The 15,440-nt window shown below is 42.9% G+C and overlaps 1 protein-coding gene across 8 annotated transcripts in view; it reads left to right on the top strand.

The window, feature by feature from the left end:
- The window catches only part of ARHGAP6 (Rho GTPase activating protein 6), a 227,621-nt gene that overhangs the window by 12,444 nt on the left and 199,737 nt on the right, over positions 1-15,440 (top strand). For all 8 annotated transcript variants that reach the window (XM_039320659.1, XM_039320578.1, XM_039320245.1 and 5 more), the window contains exon 2: positions 9,033-9,104. In XM_039320659.1, the coding sequence (XP_039176593.1) occupies positions 9,033-9,104 (72 nt within the window). The remainder of the gene's footprint in view (positions 1-9,032; positions 9,105-15,440) is intronic.

Below are 15,440 nucleotides of genomic sequence, written 5' to 3'. Positions count from 1 at the left end.
TTATGATGGCCACAGAAAGGTTGCCTGTAAACCACGTCTGACCATAGCAAAACATTGCACCATCTGTTCACATTACATCATTTGGGGCACTTGGCAACCCACTCACATTTATGACCAGTTATATTGTCCTGCAGTCATGTGACCATGATTTATGTTGTTTTTTGCTGGTTTAAACACACATTTCGGACAATGGATTTGTTTACAACCATGTAATTCAGATTTACAACCATCTGATTCACTAAAACAGTTGAAAAATAGGGTCCCATCACATGGGTTTCTTGACTTACAACTACAACCACTTAATTAATAATAGTAGTAGTAGTAGTAGTAATAGTAGTAGTAGTAGTAGTAGTGATAATGATGATGATGATGTTGGAAGGGAGCTTGGAGGTCATCTAGTTCAACCCCCTGCTCAGGCAGGAAACCCTATACCATTTCGGACAAATGGCTGTCCAGTCTCTTCTTAAAATCTTCCAGTGTTGGAGCATTCACTGCTTCTGGAGGCAGGTTGTTCCACTGGTTAATTGTTCCAACTGTCAGGAAGTTTCTCCTTAGTTCTAGGTTGCTTCTCTGTTTGGTTAGTTTCCATCTGTTGCTTCTTGTCCTGCCTTCAGGCGCTTTGGAAAATAGCTTGACTCCCTCTTCTTTGTGGCAGCCCATAAGATATTGGAACACTGCTATCATTTCCCCCCTCATCCTTCTCTTCGTTAAACTAGACATACCCAATTCCAGCAACCGTTCCTTATATGTTTTAGCCTCCAGTCCCCTAATCATCTTTGTTGCTCTTCACTGTACTCTTTCTAGAGTCTCAACATCTTTTTTACATCGTGGTGACCAAAACTGGATGCAGTATTCCAAGTGTGGCCATTGTAAAGTGGTATTAATACTTCACGTGATCTTGATTCTATCCCTCTGTTAATGCAGCCCAGCATTATGTTGACTTTTTTGGCAGCTGCAGCACACTGCTGGCTCATATTTAAGTGATTGTCCACTAGGACTCCGAGATCTCTCTCACAGTTACTACTGTTGAGCAAGGTACCCCTTATACTATACCTGTCCATTTGGTTTTTCTTGCCTAAATGTAGAACCTTACTGTTTTCACCATTGAATTTCATTTCATAGCGCCCAGTGTTCAAGTCTGTCCAGATCCTCCTGTATCCTAAGCCTATCTTCTGGAGTGTTGGCTATTCCTGCCAGCTTGGTGTTGTCTGCAAATTTGATGAGTTCCCCATCTATCCCCTCATCCGAATCGTTGATGAACATGTTCAAGAGCACTGGGCCCAGAACAGAACCCTGGTGCACCCCACTACACACTTCCCTCCATGTAGATGCAGTTCCTTTGAGGACCACACGCTGAGTACGGCCAGTCAGCCAGTTATGAATCCATCTGGTGGTGATGCTGTCTAACTCACATTTTTCTATCTTATTGAGTAGTAGGTTGTGATCTACTTTATCAAATGCCTTACTAAACTCCAATTAAATTATATCCACAGCATTCCTCTGATTCACTGATTTTGTCACTTGGTCAAAGAATGCAATAAGATTTGTCTAGCATGATCTATTTTTGACAAACCCATGATGGCTTTTAGTAATGACTTTGTTTGCCTGTAGCTGTTAGCTGATTCGTTGTTTGATTATCTTTTCCAGAATCTTTCCAGGTATTGAAGTGAGGCTGATAGGTCTGTAATTTCCTGGATCCATTTTTTTTCCTTTTTTGAAGATGGGAACTGTTATGTCCCGAGCCTTGCAAACGGCTCGGGGCGTTTGCAGGCGGTCCCGGGCAGGTGCAAAGCTGCCCGGGACCAGACAGGCTGTCGCCAGCGCCGTGCGCATGCGCGGGTGCTGGCGTGGGAAAAGTATCGCATTGACCCGGGAAATGTCTATATAAGAAGCTGAGAGGTTTTGGGAGCTGCTGAAGCCATCTACTTGTAAGCTGAACGCAGAATAAAGAAAACTGAGAACTACAACTGCTTCTCGTGTCTTACATTTCCGCGAAGGACTCAACACTGGCGACGAGGTGGGATGCCTTACATCGCCTGGAAAGGAAGAAGTGTAAGCTTACCCAAGTGAGTCCTGAGCGGCGGAACGGTGTCGACTCGGCAGCTACTCGCCAATCCAGTGCGCATTCGGGGGTAGGCTGGCTGATAGACCCGTCTCCTGAAGATGGCAAAGGTTGGAAGGCTTTCGGAGTTCGACGTCTCACATCCAGAGCGGTGGGAGTCCTACGTAGCCAGGGTGGAGAACTACTTCAAGGCAAACCAAGTGAGGGAAGAGAGCTTGAAGGCTGCCACCCTGCTTTGTGTTTGCGGTCAAGACGCCTTCGAAATCGCAGAAAACCTTGCAGCACCTGTTCCAGTAGAGTCTGTCAGCTACGCAGATCTGAAGAAGCTACTGAAGGAGCACTTCCAGCCCAAGATGTCCGTCATCGCATGGCGCCACACCTTCGAGCAGAGGGATCAACGATCCGGTGAGTCGGCCAAAGAATACATCGCCGCATTAAGGAAGGCCGCCATGCACTGCGAGTTCAAGGACCTCGAAGAACGACTGAGGGACCGATTCGTGTGCGGCTTAAGGCATCGAGATCTACAACAGAGACTTTTCGCTAAAGAAGAATTGTCCTTCCAAGATGCCTTAAGAGAAGTCACCGCAGAAGAAGCAGCAAGCGGCGCCGTCAAGAACATGCGGCCGATCAGAAACAGTCCAGAGGTTGCATCCGTGCACCAGGAAGACGTCCAGGGGAACTCCGAGGAGGATCCGGACGAGGAAGTCGACCGTCTCCACCCCACGAAGGAAGGAAATCAGAAGGGAAGCTCTTCAGCTCCACTCAAGTGCATCGGCTGTGGAGGTCGCCACAGGAGAACCGACTGCAAGTTCCGCTCCGCTACCTGCCGGGCATGCGGCAAACAAGGACACATTGCAGCTGTGTGTCTGGGCCGACGAAAGGTACAACCTCAGGAAGAACTGCGCCTGAAAGGTACCAGGGTCCCCAGCCAGAATAGGGTAGGTTTTGCGCTTCGCGAAGAAGCATCCTTAGGACAGGCACACACAAGCCCATTAAAAAAAAGCTGTCACTCAAGGTGAAGCTACAAGGGGTTCCATTAACTATGGAACTAGACACAGGGTCTGCCCTTTCAATCATCTCCTTGCATACATTTAGGAAGATTTGTTCCGGAAGTGGAACTCAGGCCAAGTTAAGGCCTTCTGACATTGTGTTAACAGATTTTCAAAATTCAAGAGTGTGTATTAAGGGGGAGGCCACCCTTAACGTGCAATACAAGAATTTTGAAGGTCCACTAGACTTATTAGTAGTAGGGGGTGAACGAACGAGTCTCATAGGACTCGATTGGTTTGAGGCCCTGGGGATACACGTCACAGGACTCAACAGCTTACAAACCCTCGACCTACAGGAAGTCTGCAAAAAATTTGCAGATGTTTTCAGCCCCAGCTGGGCACATTCAAAGGACCCCCTGTGTCCTTAAAGCTAGACCCCACTGTCACTCCCATTAGAATTAAAGCAAGAAGGGTCCCTTTTGCTTTAAAGAGTAAAATTGACACTGAGTTAGACAAACTGATCCAACAGGGAATTCTAGAACCTGTTGATTCCAGTCCTTGGGAGACCCCCATTGTCACGCCTCTAAAGGCAAATGGGGACATTCGCATTTGTGCTGATTACAAATGCACTCTTAATAAGGCATTGCAGCAACATGCCTATCCTGTTCCTGTGGTCAGTCATATTCTGGCCTCCCTCAAGGGGGGGGCGCGTTTTTGCAAAGCTTGACCTAGCTCAAGCGTATCAACAGCTGCCTGTTGATGCTGCTGCTGCTATAGCTCAGACTATTGTGACCCACAGGGGAGCCTTTAAGGTAAAAAGGCTACAGTTTGGAGTGAATGTCGCTCCTGGGATTTTCCAAAGCGTAATGGAAAACACACTACGGGGTATACCGGGGGTTTGCCCCTACTTTGATGATGTCTTAATTGCAGGAGACTCCACACACATTCTAGCTGAAAGGCTAAGGGCTGTTCTGTTAAGATTCAGGAAAACAGGCCTCAAGCTCAAAAAAGACAAATGCAAGATTGGGGTGCCTTCTACTGAATTTCTGGGGTTCAAAATTGACGCTGCTGGAATTCACCCTGCTGAATCCAAACTAACTGCTATTTTAGAAGCACCTAGGCCAAAGTCTAAGGCCGAACTTCAGGCCTTCCTGGGCCTCCTGAATTTCTACAATTCCTTCCTTCCACATAAAGCCAGTGTGGCTGAGCCTCTTCACAGGCTACTAGACAAGCAAGCAGTGTGGCACTGGTCACAAACACATGAGGCTTGTTTTAACAAAGTCAAGGCCTTGCTCACTTCTAACAGTGTACTTGCACATTTCAACGAGTCCCTTCCTGTGTGCATCGCTTGTGATGCGTCCCCTTACGGGGTAGGAGCTGTCCTGAGTCACCTCAGGTCTGATGGAACTCAGGTTCCTGTTGCATATTACTCCAGAACATTGTCTTCTGCTGAGCGCAACTACTCTCAGATAGACAGGGAGGCTCTGGCTGTTGTTGCTGGAATTAAAAAATTCCATGATTTTCTATATGGCAGGCATTTCACGGTCTTCACTGACCATAAGCCTCTGCTGGGACTGTTTACCACACGTAAGCAGACTCCCCAGATCATTTCCCCCAGAATGCTTAGGTGGTCTATTTTTTGTCTGCATATGATTTTTCTTTACTCCACAAGCCTGGGAAAGAAATGGGCCATGCTGATGGCCTCAGTAGATTGCCTCTGCCAGTAGTAGAAGCTGACCCTGCGCCAGCTGTCAACATTCTATCAATCCAAGCCTTGCCCGAGCTCCCTCTTAGTGCCAGGGATGTTGCCGCTGAAACAGGTACAGATCACACACTTTTACGTGTCCGTTCCTGGGTTTTGTCTGGTTGGCCTGAGCACTGCCCTAGTCCTGAGTTTCAGAGTTTCTGGTCCAAAAGGAACGAGCTGTCCTCTTTCTCAGGGTTGTCTGCTTTGGGGAAACAGAGTTGTCATTCCCACCTCAATGAGGACTAGGGTCTTAGAATCCCTCCACGAGGGTCATCCTGGCATTGTTCGCATGAAGGCTCTTGCGCGCAGCCACTTGTGGTGGCCTGGTTTAGATAAAGATATTGAGGCTAAGGTGCATGCATGCCACCTGTGCCAACGATCTCGCCCAGAGATGCCCCAAGCTCCCGTGCATAGATGGGAGGAAACACAGTCCCCATGGTCTAGGGTGCACATTGACTACGCTGGGCCCTTTCAGGGCCAGTTCTTCTTGGTCCTTGTTGACAGCCATTCAAAATGGCTTGAGGTTGTACCTGTCTCATCCACCACCACTGCAAAGACTATTCAGGTACTGAGGGGGATTTTTGCTGCACACGGGCTTCCAGATGTCATTGTGTCTGACAACGGCCCTCAATTCACTTCCTCCGAATTCCAAGCTTTCTTACAGGCTAACATGATTCGTCATGCCACGTCTGCACCCTTCCACCCGTCCACCAACGGTATGGCTGAACGTATGGTGCGCATCACGAAGGACGCATTGAAAAGACTCACCTACGGGGACTGGCATCACAGGTTGGCTGACTTTCTCCTTTCTTATCGCACCACACCATCCACTTCTACAGGGAGAAGCCCAGCTGAACTTCGTTGGGGGCGTCAACTTACTACTAAACTTGACCGGTTGCATCCGGACAGACTGCCTTCATCTACCTCACATCCTAGGGCACCTAGACAACTACTTGTGGGTGCCCCGGGTTTGGGCTCGCAATTACGGGCCTGGTCATACATGGGTCCCCGCTTCTATTTCCAAGGTCACAGGTCCTCTCTCCTACGAGGTAGCCCTGGACAACGGTCGTGTCCTGCGTCGGCACATCGACCAACTTCGCCCTAGGCGGGACCTTTCAGATGAGACTCCTGGGTCTTTTCCAGGGGGGGAGGGGGACCCTTTGGAGCAAAGGGAAGGGCACGAGTTGCTGCCCATCTCCACTGATGGAGCCACTGACGGTCCATTTCAAGCTTCCGCAAGTGCTCCGAAAAGGAATTCATGGAGCTTACCCACACAACAGGCACTCACGCCTACTCCAGCCAGGGAGTCACCCCAGGGGCATACTCACTTTCCACACACATCACACAACACTCCAGTCACGGAGGATACCCGGGAGCATCCCAACAAATCATTCCCCGAAAGAGAGCTGGCACACAATCCCCAGAGTTGGCCTGACCTTACCCCTAATCCTACAGGGGGTCAAACTTACAGGGAGTTGGTCGAGGAACCAAGTCCCGACCGCAACACCTCTAGCCCAAATCAGGGAGTAACTGAGTTTTGGGAAGGTACAGAGACCCACACGAGCCCGGACACAGAACGGGGCTTAGGGAATGGACAGCCTCCTGACAGGTCTTGGACGGACCTAGGAGGTTCTATAGAGACGCCCAGCAGTGGCTATCACTTCAAGGGGCCCGAGGGCCTACAGCTAGGCAGGTCAACCAGGTCACAAAGTGACAGAAGCCCTGGCCTGACGAGCCCGGTGGGCGAGCAAGCAGGCCAGGCATTGGGGCAAAGTCCTTGGAAGGCACCAAGGCATGATAAGGGGAACAGGCTCTTGTCACCCCTCAGTCAGGGAACACCTGTCAGAAACCCAGAGCTGAGAAGGTCACAGAGAGCAAGGAAGTCTCCTAAATACTTAGAGGATTACATAACATTGCTGGCTAAACAAAAGCCAGGTAACGGTAGGAGCACTGAGAAGCAGAACACTGTATAAAATAATGATTATATGTTGGTAGTAGTTTTAGCCCGGGGGAAAGGGGTGTTATGTCCCAAGCCTTGCAAACGGCTCAGGGCGTTTGCAGGCGGTCCCGGGCAGGTGCAAAGCTGCCCGGGACCAGACAGGCTGTCGCCAGCGCCGTGCGCATGCGCGGGTGCTGGCACGGGAAAAGTATCGCATTGACCCGGGAAATGTCTATATAAGAAGCTGAGAGGTTTTGGGAACTGCTGAAGCCATCTACTTGTAAGCTGAATGCAGAATAAAGAAAACTGAGAACTACAACTGCTTCTCGTGTCTTACATTTCCGCGAAGGACTCAACAGGAACTACATCAGCTCCTTTCCAGTCCTCTGGTAGTTCCCCAGTGCTCCAGGATCTTTGAAAAATGTAGTTCAGTGATTCTGAGATCACATCTGCCAGTTCCTTGAGAACCTTGGGGTGTAATCCATCTGGTCCTGGTGATTTGAACTCATCTAGGCTGGACAGGTGCTCACTTACCATTTTCTTGCCTATCTTAACTTATGTTTCTATTCTGTTTTTTATGGCACTATTTTGATAGGCTGGTCTATTTTTCCCCTTTGTGTAAAGACAGATGCAAAAAACGAGTTAAATAGTTCTGCTTTCTCCCTATTGCTTGTCACCTTCTTGCCAAAACTCAGGTCCAAACTGTGGTCATAAATTGAGGACTACCTGAAATCCCATGGCCTGCAGCCTCCTATTTGTGTAGCTTTGATGTTACCAGGACAAAGCATTTCAAAACAGTGCTAATTAGTTGAGCACAGAGTCCTGGAGTGAACCGGTGATCAATTAAATTTTTTTAGAATCAAGTGGACAATTTATTTTTATTTAACAAAATAATTCATGAGCTTCTCTAAACACAGTGTATACATTCAAGAGGACTATTCCAGTGGAGAGATTTCCAGCACTACATATATTAATCAGACTGAATGTGAATGACAATAATATAATGATAGATGTATTTTTGCAGCTTTATTCTTTCATTTTTCCCCCAAAGCATGCAAGTAACCTTTCCTATTTGATGCTAAATGCTTTCATCTGGCTGTGATTTATTTACAAGCCCTCAGATCTTGTGGAACCATTTCTGATTTTTCTATGGGATGGATTTTTCTCCAAACAATTTGTTTGGATAGTTTGAAAAATTTATAAACTAGAGTGAACTTCAATCTTATGATGTTTTTTTGGTAAATAAATAAGGCATCAGATTAGCGGAGGCCATACTAAATGAAGCTATAGCTGGGTACAGTATCTGAAGAATTTTTTTTTAGTATCCATGATCTTAATAATAGCATGGGCTCAGATAAAATCTGTACTGATTGTATTATCTGTACTAATTTTTAAAATTTCAGGTTAAGAGTCTAGTTGCTTATCATTCATCAGTGGGAAACACTGTGCAGTAGATAACAATGCTCTTTTGGACCTGAAATTCTTTTATCTGAACCTTTCTGATTTTTGTAGTTTTTCTAATCTATGCATCTTGCCTGCAATGAATAAACATTTTAGAGTCCCTTTATTACCGTAATCACCCATAGAAAAATAGATATGCAATAGTGGTGGATATCTGTAGTTCAGGTGTAGGATGAGGGTGAAGGTTTGTTCTCCGAGCTTGTGGGTTGGTTTCCGAACGTTTCGTTACCAGGCTAGATAACATCTTTGGCAGCATTTAGGGGATGTCTGTGTCAGTGCTCTTCTATTTATAAGGGCTTCAGGTGTGGGTGTGTCAAATGAGGGTCTTGTGATGAGTCATTAGAGAGAGTCTTGTGATGGGGAGGTTATTTCAGGTCAGGGTTGTTGGAGGGTGTGAATTATCAGTGGGTCAGGGGTGAGTCTTCAGTGAGAGGCTGATGATGGGTCTTGTGATGGGGAGATTACATCAGGTCAGGGTCATTGGAAGGTGAACTGCTGGGGAGGGAGAGAGGGTTGTGTGTGTTGCTTGAGGGTTGGTGCTATCTCCAATTCGCTGTGCAATTAACTTGGATTCTGAGGGGTTTGTAGGCTGGTTGTAAGGCAATATGTCTGTTGATGGAATTGCTTGTGGACATGTTTATTTATAAGCCTACTATGAGATTTGTAGAATGTTAAAAGCAAAAATACAAAAAACATATTTTTCTAGGGATCCAACCCATTATTTCAGATAGATAAAAGTATTCATTTGTTACCTGGCCCTTGGTAAATTAAACTTGATACCTCATGCAGACAATACTGCTGCACTTGCTAACGTTTATTGCTTATATGTTCTAGATGGACAAAAGAGGAAGAAATCATTGAGAAAGAAACTGGATTCCCTTGGAAAAGAAAAAAACAAAGATAAAGGTATTAAAAATGTATGGATGTACATAAACTGACACATGAAATATGGTTTACTTTTTAGTTAATTTACGTATTTAATTTTGATCATGATCTTTCTCTCAACATCTTTAACTTCAGCTTTCCCTGGCTTGGTTCCCTAGCATTTATTTTAACCAACTGGCACAGCATCCATAATGCTTTGAACATCGATTTGGTATTCTTAAAATTGTAATCCAACATTTCTAGAGGTATAAGAAGACTAATATATAGAATATAATAATATATTAGTGATTTTTTTTAAAAAATGAAAATGAATATTAATCCAATGTGGAAAATGCCAGTTTTACCAGTAAATATTATTTGCCCAACTTTTTAAAATAAAGTTCCCAGCTGGTTTCTTATCTTAACATGCCACTGATAGTCTTGATTAAAAAACAAAACCAACAAAATTTATAAACTGAGTCAACTACAGGTAGTGCTTAACTTATGATGACAATTGGGACTGGATTTCTGTTTGTATGTCAAAATAGCTGTAAGTCAAGGCACCTACATGACATGATTTTAGGAATTTTTTTTGAGATTAAACAAACACTATGATTATAAGTGCGAAGCCATGTTTTTTTTAATTGGAATAATGATCACATGACCAGGGATGCTGCAACTAGTCATAAAGGTGAGCTGGTTGCCAGCACCCAAAATGCATTCATGTGGTTGTGGGAGTATGTGTGCTTAATGGGTCATACTTTTTTTGTTTAATTGCCCAGAGAGCATTCATTCTGGGCCTGTCATAATTTGAATGGTTATTAAGTGACCGGTTGTAAGTTGAGGACTACCGATATTCCTAAAAAATGGTGCTATCTATTTAGAAAAACTGTGCTAATAGAATATTATGTGTTCTTAGAATAACATAATTGGAAGGGACCTTGTAAGGTCATCTAGTCCAACTCCCTGCTCAAGCAGAAGACCCTATATCATTTCTGACAAGTGGCTGTCCAGTCTCTTCTTGAAAACCTCCAGTGATGAAGGACCCACAACTTCTGAAGGCAAACTGAATAATAATCTGAATAATCAAACCATTGGTTAATTATTCTCACTGTCAGAAAATTTCTCCCTATTTCTAGGTTAGATCTCTCCTTGATCAGTTCCCATCCATTGTTCCTTGTCTGGCCTTCAGCTGCTTTGGAAAATAGGTTCTCTCTCTCCTCTCTGTGATAGCCCCTCAGATATTGGAACACTGCTATCATGTCACCTCTGGTCCTTCTCTTCACTGGATTAGCCATGCCCAATTCTTGCAACTGTTCTTCATATATTTTAGCCTCCAGGCCTCCAGTCATCTGTGTTGGTCTTCTCTATACTCTTTCTAGAGTCTCAACATCTTTTTTATTATGTGGTGACCAAAACTGGATGCAGTATTCTAGGTGTGTCCCGGCTATGGCTTTATACAGAAATACTAGTACCTCATGTGATCTTGAATCAGTCCCTCTGTTAATGCAACTTATGATTGCATTGGCTTTTTTGGCTGCTGCTGTATACTGCTGGCTTATATTTAATTGATTGTCTACTAGGACTCCAAGATCCCTCTCACAGTTACTGCTATTATGCCAGGTTTCACCTAATCTGTGTGTGTACTTTTGGTTTTTCTTGCCTAACTGTAAGACTTTATTTTTCTCTATGTTGAATTTCATTTTGTTAGGTAGGGGGCAATTGTTGTGGTTCCTCGACTACCAGAGGATCAGGCAGCCTAGTCAGATGAATTGGGTGAGAGGGAAGGGGTGCCTGGGTTCACATGGGAGTCTGCAGAAGGCTCTAAGGAGCAAGAAGACTCAGAACCAGATGCGGAGCTGGGCCCATCTTCTCACACTCAGGCAGAGAGACAGCTCTGTTGGGGGCCTGAACTGAGCAAAGAGAAGAAACAGCTAGGGCCTGTTCCAGATGCACGGAGAAGCATGCAGGACAACGGAGGGCAGTGGGGCAGCTCTCCAGGAAAAGTAAGAGACTCTAAGAAGCCATGTCCTGGCTGGTCTACAAAAAGGTGTGGGAGATGCCGGTTGCCACAGGCAACTACTGTTCATGCTTCAGTATCTTGTTTCTCTGTTTGCCAGGACTCTTTACCAATTATCCAGATATGTCAGATTTCTTTGTGCTTGGTTTGAATTGCTAAGTGAGCCTTCCTGCTGAGAATTCAGAGACTTTGTACTTACCACAGCCAAGTGGGAGCAGAGACTGCTATTGTTTGTTTTAACACCTAAGGACTGGTTATCTGGAGTTTATTACATAAACACCTTGTTAAAATAAAAAGGGGGTTTTCTCACAAATAAGCTGTTGAGTAGCACTGGCGAAGGCTGGGTCAGAACATCAATGTTCAAGTCTGTCAAGATCCATCTGGATCTTGAGCTTAATATCTTGAGTGTTGGCTATTCTTGCCAGCTTAGTGTCATCTGCAAATTTGATGAGTTCTCCTTCTATTCCCTTATCTAAGTAAGTTATGAAGATATTAAAGAGTATTGGGCCTAAGATGGAACCTTGTGGTACCCCATTGCTTGCTTCTCTCCATGTGGGTGTAGTGCCATTGAGGATGGTGATGTTGTCTATTCCATCTTTTTCTAGCTTACCAAGGAGTAGGTTGTGGTCTACTTTATCAAATGCCTTACTGAAGTCTAAGTATACTATGTGCACAGCATTTCACTAATCTACTAATTTAGTCACTTTGTTAAGGAATGAAATAAGATTGGTTACGCATTATCTGTTTTTAACAAACCCGTGCTGACTTCTAGTTATAACTTTATTTGTTTCTAGATGTTCGCAGATTGTTTTTCGATTATCTTTTTCAGTGCCTTCCCAGGTATTGATGTTAGGCTGATTGTTGTGTAGTTTCCTGGGTCTGATTTTTTCCCTTTTTTGAAGATGGGAACCACATCAGCTTTTTACAATCCTCAGTTGCTCCAGGATTTTTGAAAGATATGGTACAATAGTTCCGAGATGACGTTTGCCAGCTTCTTCAGAACTCTGGGTTGTAATCCATTAGGTCCCGGCGATTTATATTCATCAAGATCAGACAGGTGTTCTCTTACCATTTTCTTGCTTATTTTAATTTGAAAGTCTTTCTTCATTTTGAGCCTTTCCTTTCCTGAATTCATCTTTGTGTATTATGGTCATCTGCTGATATTCTGTTTTAGTTATGTCTCCCTCTTTCCATTTTTTGTACTTATCCTTTTTGTCTTTATCAGGTAGATTTTTCTGCAAACATGCTGATTTCTTCTTGATTTCTTGTTTTTCTTTTTAAGAAGTGGTGTGCTGGACTGGACTTTTTTTTGTAAAAATTTTTATTTTCAACTTTACAATACATAACAATCTTACAAATACTTCAGATAAAAAATAAAACAAATTGATACACACCACATTCGGTCTTGCCCGCCCATTTCCCCCCAAACCGCATCCCACTCAAACCAACTTACTTCTTTCCATCTTTTTCTTCACTCACGCCCTCTCCTCCTTCACCTCAACCTTCCTACTTACTTCTCACCTTCTTCTCCTCCCTCTTGATGCGGTCCAGGGGAAATGCCCGAGCAGTTCCTCTCTCAAAATTAAAACATTAATATTATATATAATAAGACTATTTCTAATTTATCTGAACTACTTAAACTTCAACCCATCCCCCCCCTCCCCCCGACTTCCCAGAGCAAAATACAGGATTATGCAAACATATTAAACATAATCTATCATCGGTACAACAACCTAAAGCTACACCACCACCTTCTCCACCTCTGCCAGCAGTAACGGTACAAGATATGAAAGATATAATGGGAAACGCTGTATCTCAAATCAGAGAGGAAGTGAAGGGGCTTTTAGATCAGAACAAAACTGAAATCAGAGGGGAAATGAAGGAGCTCTTAGATCAGAACAAAATTCAAATCAGAGGAGAAATGAAGAATCTTTTAGAACAGAATAACACTATTTTGAGGCAGGATATAGTTACGCCTTAACAGGACTTGCCTCTGTGGTTGAGAAATTAGACTCTAGAGTTGAAGAAGTGGCAGAGAAGGCGGATATGTTGGAAGAAAAGTTTGAAGGTATGGAGAGAAAGATGTAAATGTCACAAGAGGATATTCTTATGTCCCAGTACCATGAGATGGAACATGCATTAAGAATCAGAGGCCTGAAAGATGATAAGCAAGATCTGACTGAGATTCTTGTAAATGACTTTGCTGTTATTTTGAATAGAGAGAAAGAGGAAATATTCAGAGAAATCGAAAAAATTTACAGAGTTAACTCCTGGATTGCTAAACAAAAAAAATTACCAAGAGATGTGGTGATTTACTTTGCAAAGAGATCTCTTCGTAATGAAATTATACAAGCCTTTTATAATAAAAGGTTCCAGATTGCTGCCCAAGATGTTGTTATCTTAAAGGAGATCCCATCTAAAATTTTAAGAAAGAGAAAAGAGTTTGCCTTTTTAGCTAATGAGCTTTAAAAAAGATTGATTCCATTTAGATGGGAAATTCCGATGGGTATTGTTGTGAGCCATGCGGGGACGCGTTATAGACTTAATACAGTTTCTAAAGCAAAAGAATTTTATAGTTCGGTCCTGGGAGCAGGCTCACCATCATTCATGATGCAGAAAGTTTTGGATGGCAAAGAGGTGGAACAGCAGTCTGAAGGAGGAGGAGTGATGGCTGTTGGAAAGCTACAGTCGCAGTGGTTACAACAAACAGAGATCAAAGATCAAAGAATGACTCGTGCAGCACATAGACGCAAGGAAAAGGAACAACAGAAGAGAGAAGACAAAGAATCTCTTCAAGAAATTGCTTCATTGCCGGTGGGAGGAGCAAGACCTAAGAGTTCTGCAGTATATTCTTCAATGGCAGACCTTCAAGCAGTTTTCTCCAGGCTTTTGGTCAAGGGAGATGGTAAAGCTCCTGACATGGAATGCTAATGGTCTCAATTCTCCCCAAAAAAGAAAGAAAATTTTCCATTATTTAAAGCAACATAATAATGATATTATTTGTTTGCAGGAAACACACATTATACCCAAAGATCAAAAATTTTTAGTTAATCCTCGTTTGGGATCTCATTTTGTATCTTCAGCTCCTGGGAAAAAAGGGGGAGTAGTTATTTATGTTAAGCAGAATTTAGTAGCCAGTTTGGTGGAAGCTGATTCCCAAGGGAGATTCGTTATGATTGAAGTTAGTTTGTATGGAAAGAAAGTACTTATAGTGGGACTTTATGCACCAAACCAACAACAGGGACAATTCTATAGATTGTTACATCAAAAATTGACTTTGTTGGATTATAGATCCGTTATTTTAATGGGAGACTGGAATAGTGTTTTAGATACACAAAGGGACAAAAAAGGATCTTCTATTTCCTTTAAACAGGCTAAACTACCTAAAGCCTTTTTTGATTTGAAGGAAGACTTGGAGCTACGAGATTATTGGCGTGAACATAATCAGGAGGAGAGAGACTTTACCTTTTTTTCAGATAGACACAAATCTTTTTCAAGAATTGATTTTTTTTTATTACAACTGATTTATACTTCAGGGTAAAGAATGTTAAAATTTTTCCCAGGACATTGACGGATCATAGTCCAGTTTGGATGGAACTGGTCGATGAAAAAGAGGAGAGGAGATCGTGGAGGATGAATGAAAATTTATTTAGACAAGAAAAGAATGTTCAAAAGTTAAAAGAGCATTTAAAGGATTATTTTGTTTTAAATATGCACAAGGGAACTTCAATGTCAATGGTATGGGATGCAGGTAAAGCTTTCATGCGAGGGATTTTGATACAAATGAATAATATTCATAGACAGAAACAGACTCAGAAACGTAATGAATTGGAAGGCGAGATTAAATCAAAAGAAAAAATTTTGATTTCAGATCCTACAGATGAGAAGGTTAAAGAATCTATAAAATTGCTTAAATCACAATTTAATATGTTGATGGCTGATCAAACTGCAACTAATTTATTATATATGAAACAAAATACATTTTGTAATGCTAATAAACCAGGGAGATGGTTGGCTTATCAATTAAGAAAGAAACAGAGACAGAGAATTATAGATAAAATAAACTATAATGGTAAACTGGTTTACCAGAAGGATTTGATTAAGAAATCTTTTTTAGAATATTATCAAAAATTATATAAGAGTACTAAAGTGCAGATTTTAGATATAGATAACTATTTAAATGGAGCCAACTTCCCTAAATTAACAGAACTTCAAAAACAAGAAATTAATGGTCCGATTACCAGTGCAGAAATTGAGAAGGTGATTAAAGAATTAAAATTAGGTAAAGCACCGGGTACGGATGGCTTGACATCCATTTTTTATAAAACTCTGGTACAAGAAATGATTCAACCTTTAAC

The sequence above is a fragment of the Crotalus tigris genome, unplaced genomic scaffold (assembly GCF_016545835.1).
Source record: "Crotalus tigris isolate CLP2741 ecotype Arizona unplaced genomic scaffold, ASM1654583v1 scf7180000017543.2237141, whole genome shotgun sequence".
In the NCBI taxonomy this organism is placed as follows: Eukaryota; Metazoa; Chordata; class Lepidosauria; order Squamata; family Viperidae; genus Crotalus; species Crotalus tigris.
Note: the sequence above shows the minus strand (reverse complement) of the source record. Positions and strands in the feature narration are given on the sequence as shown.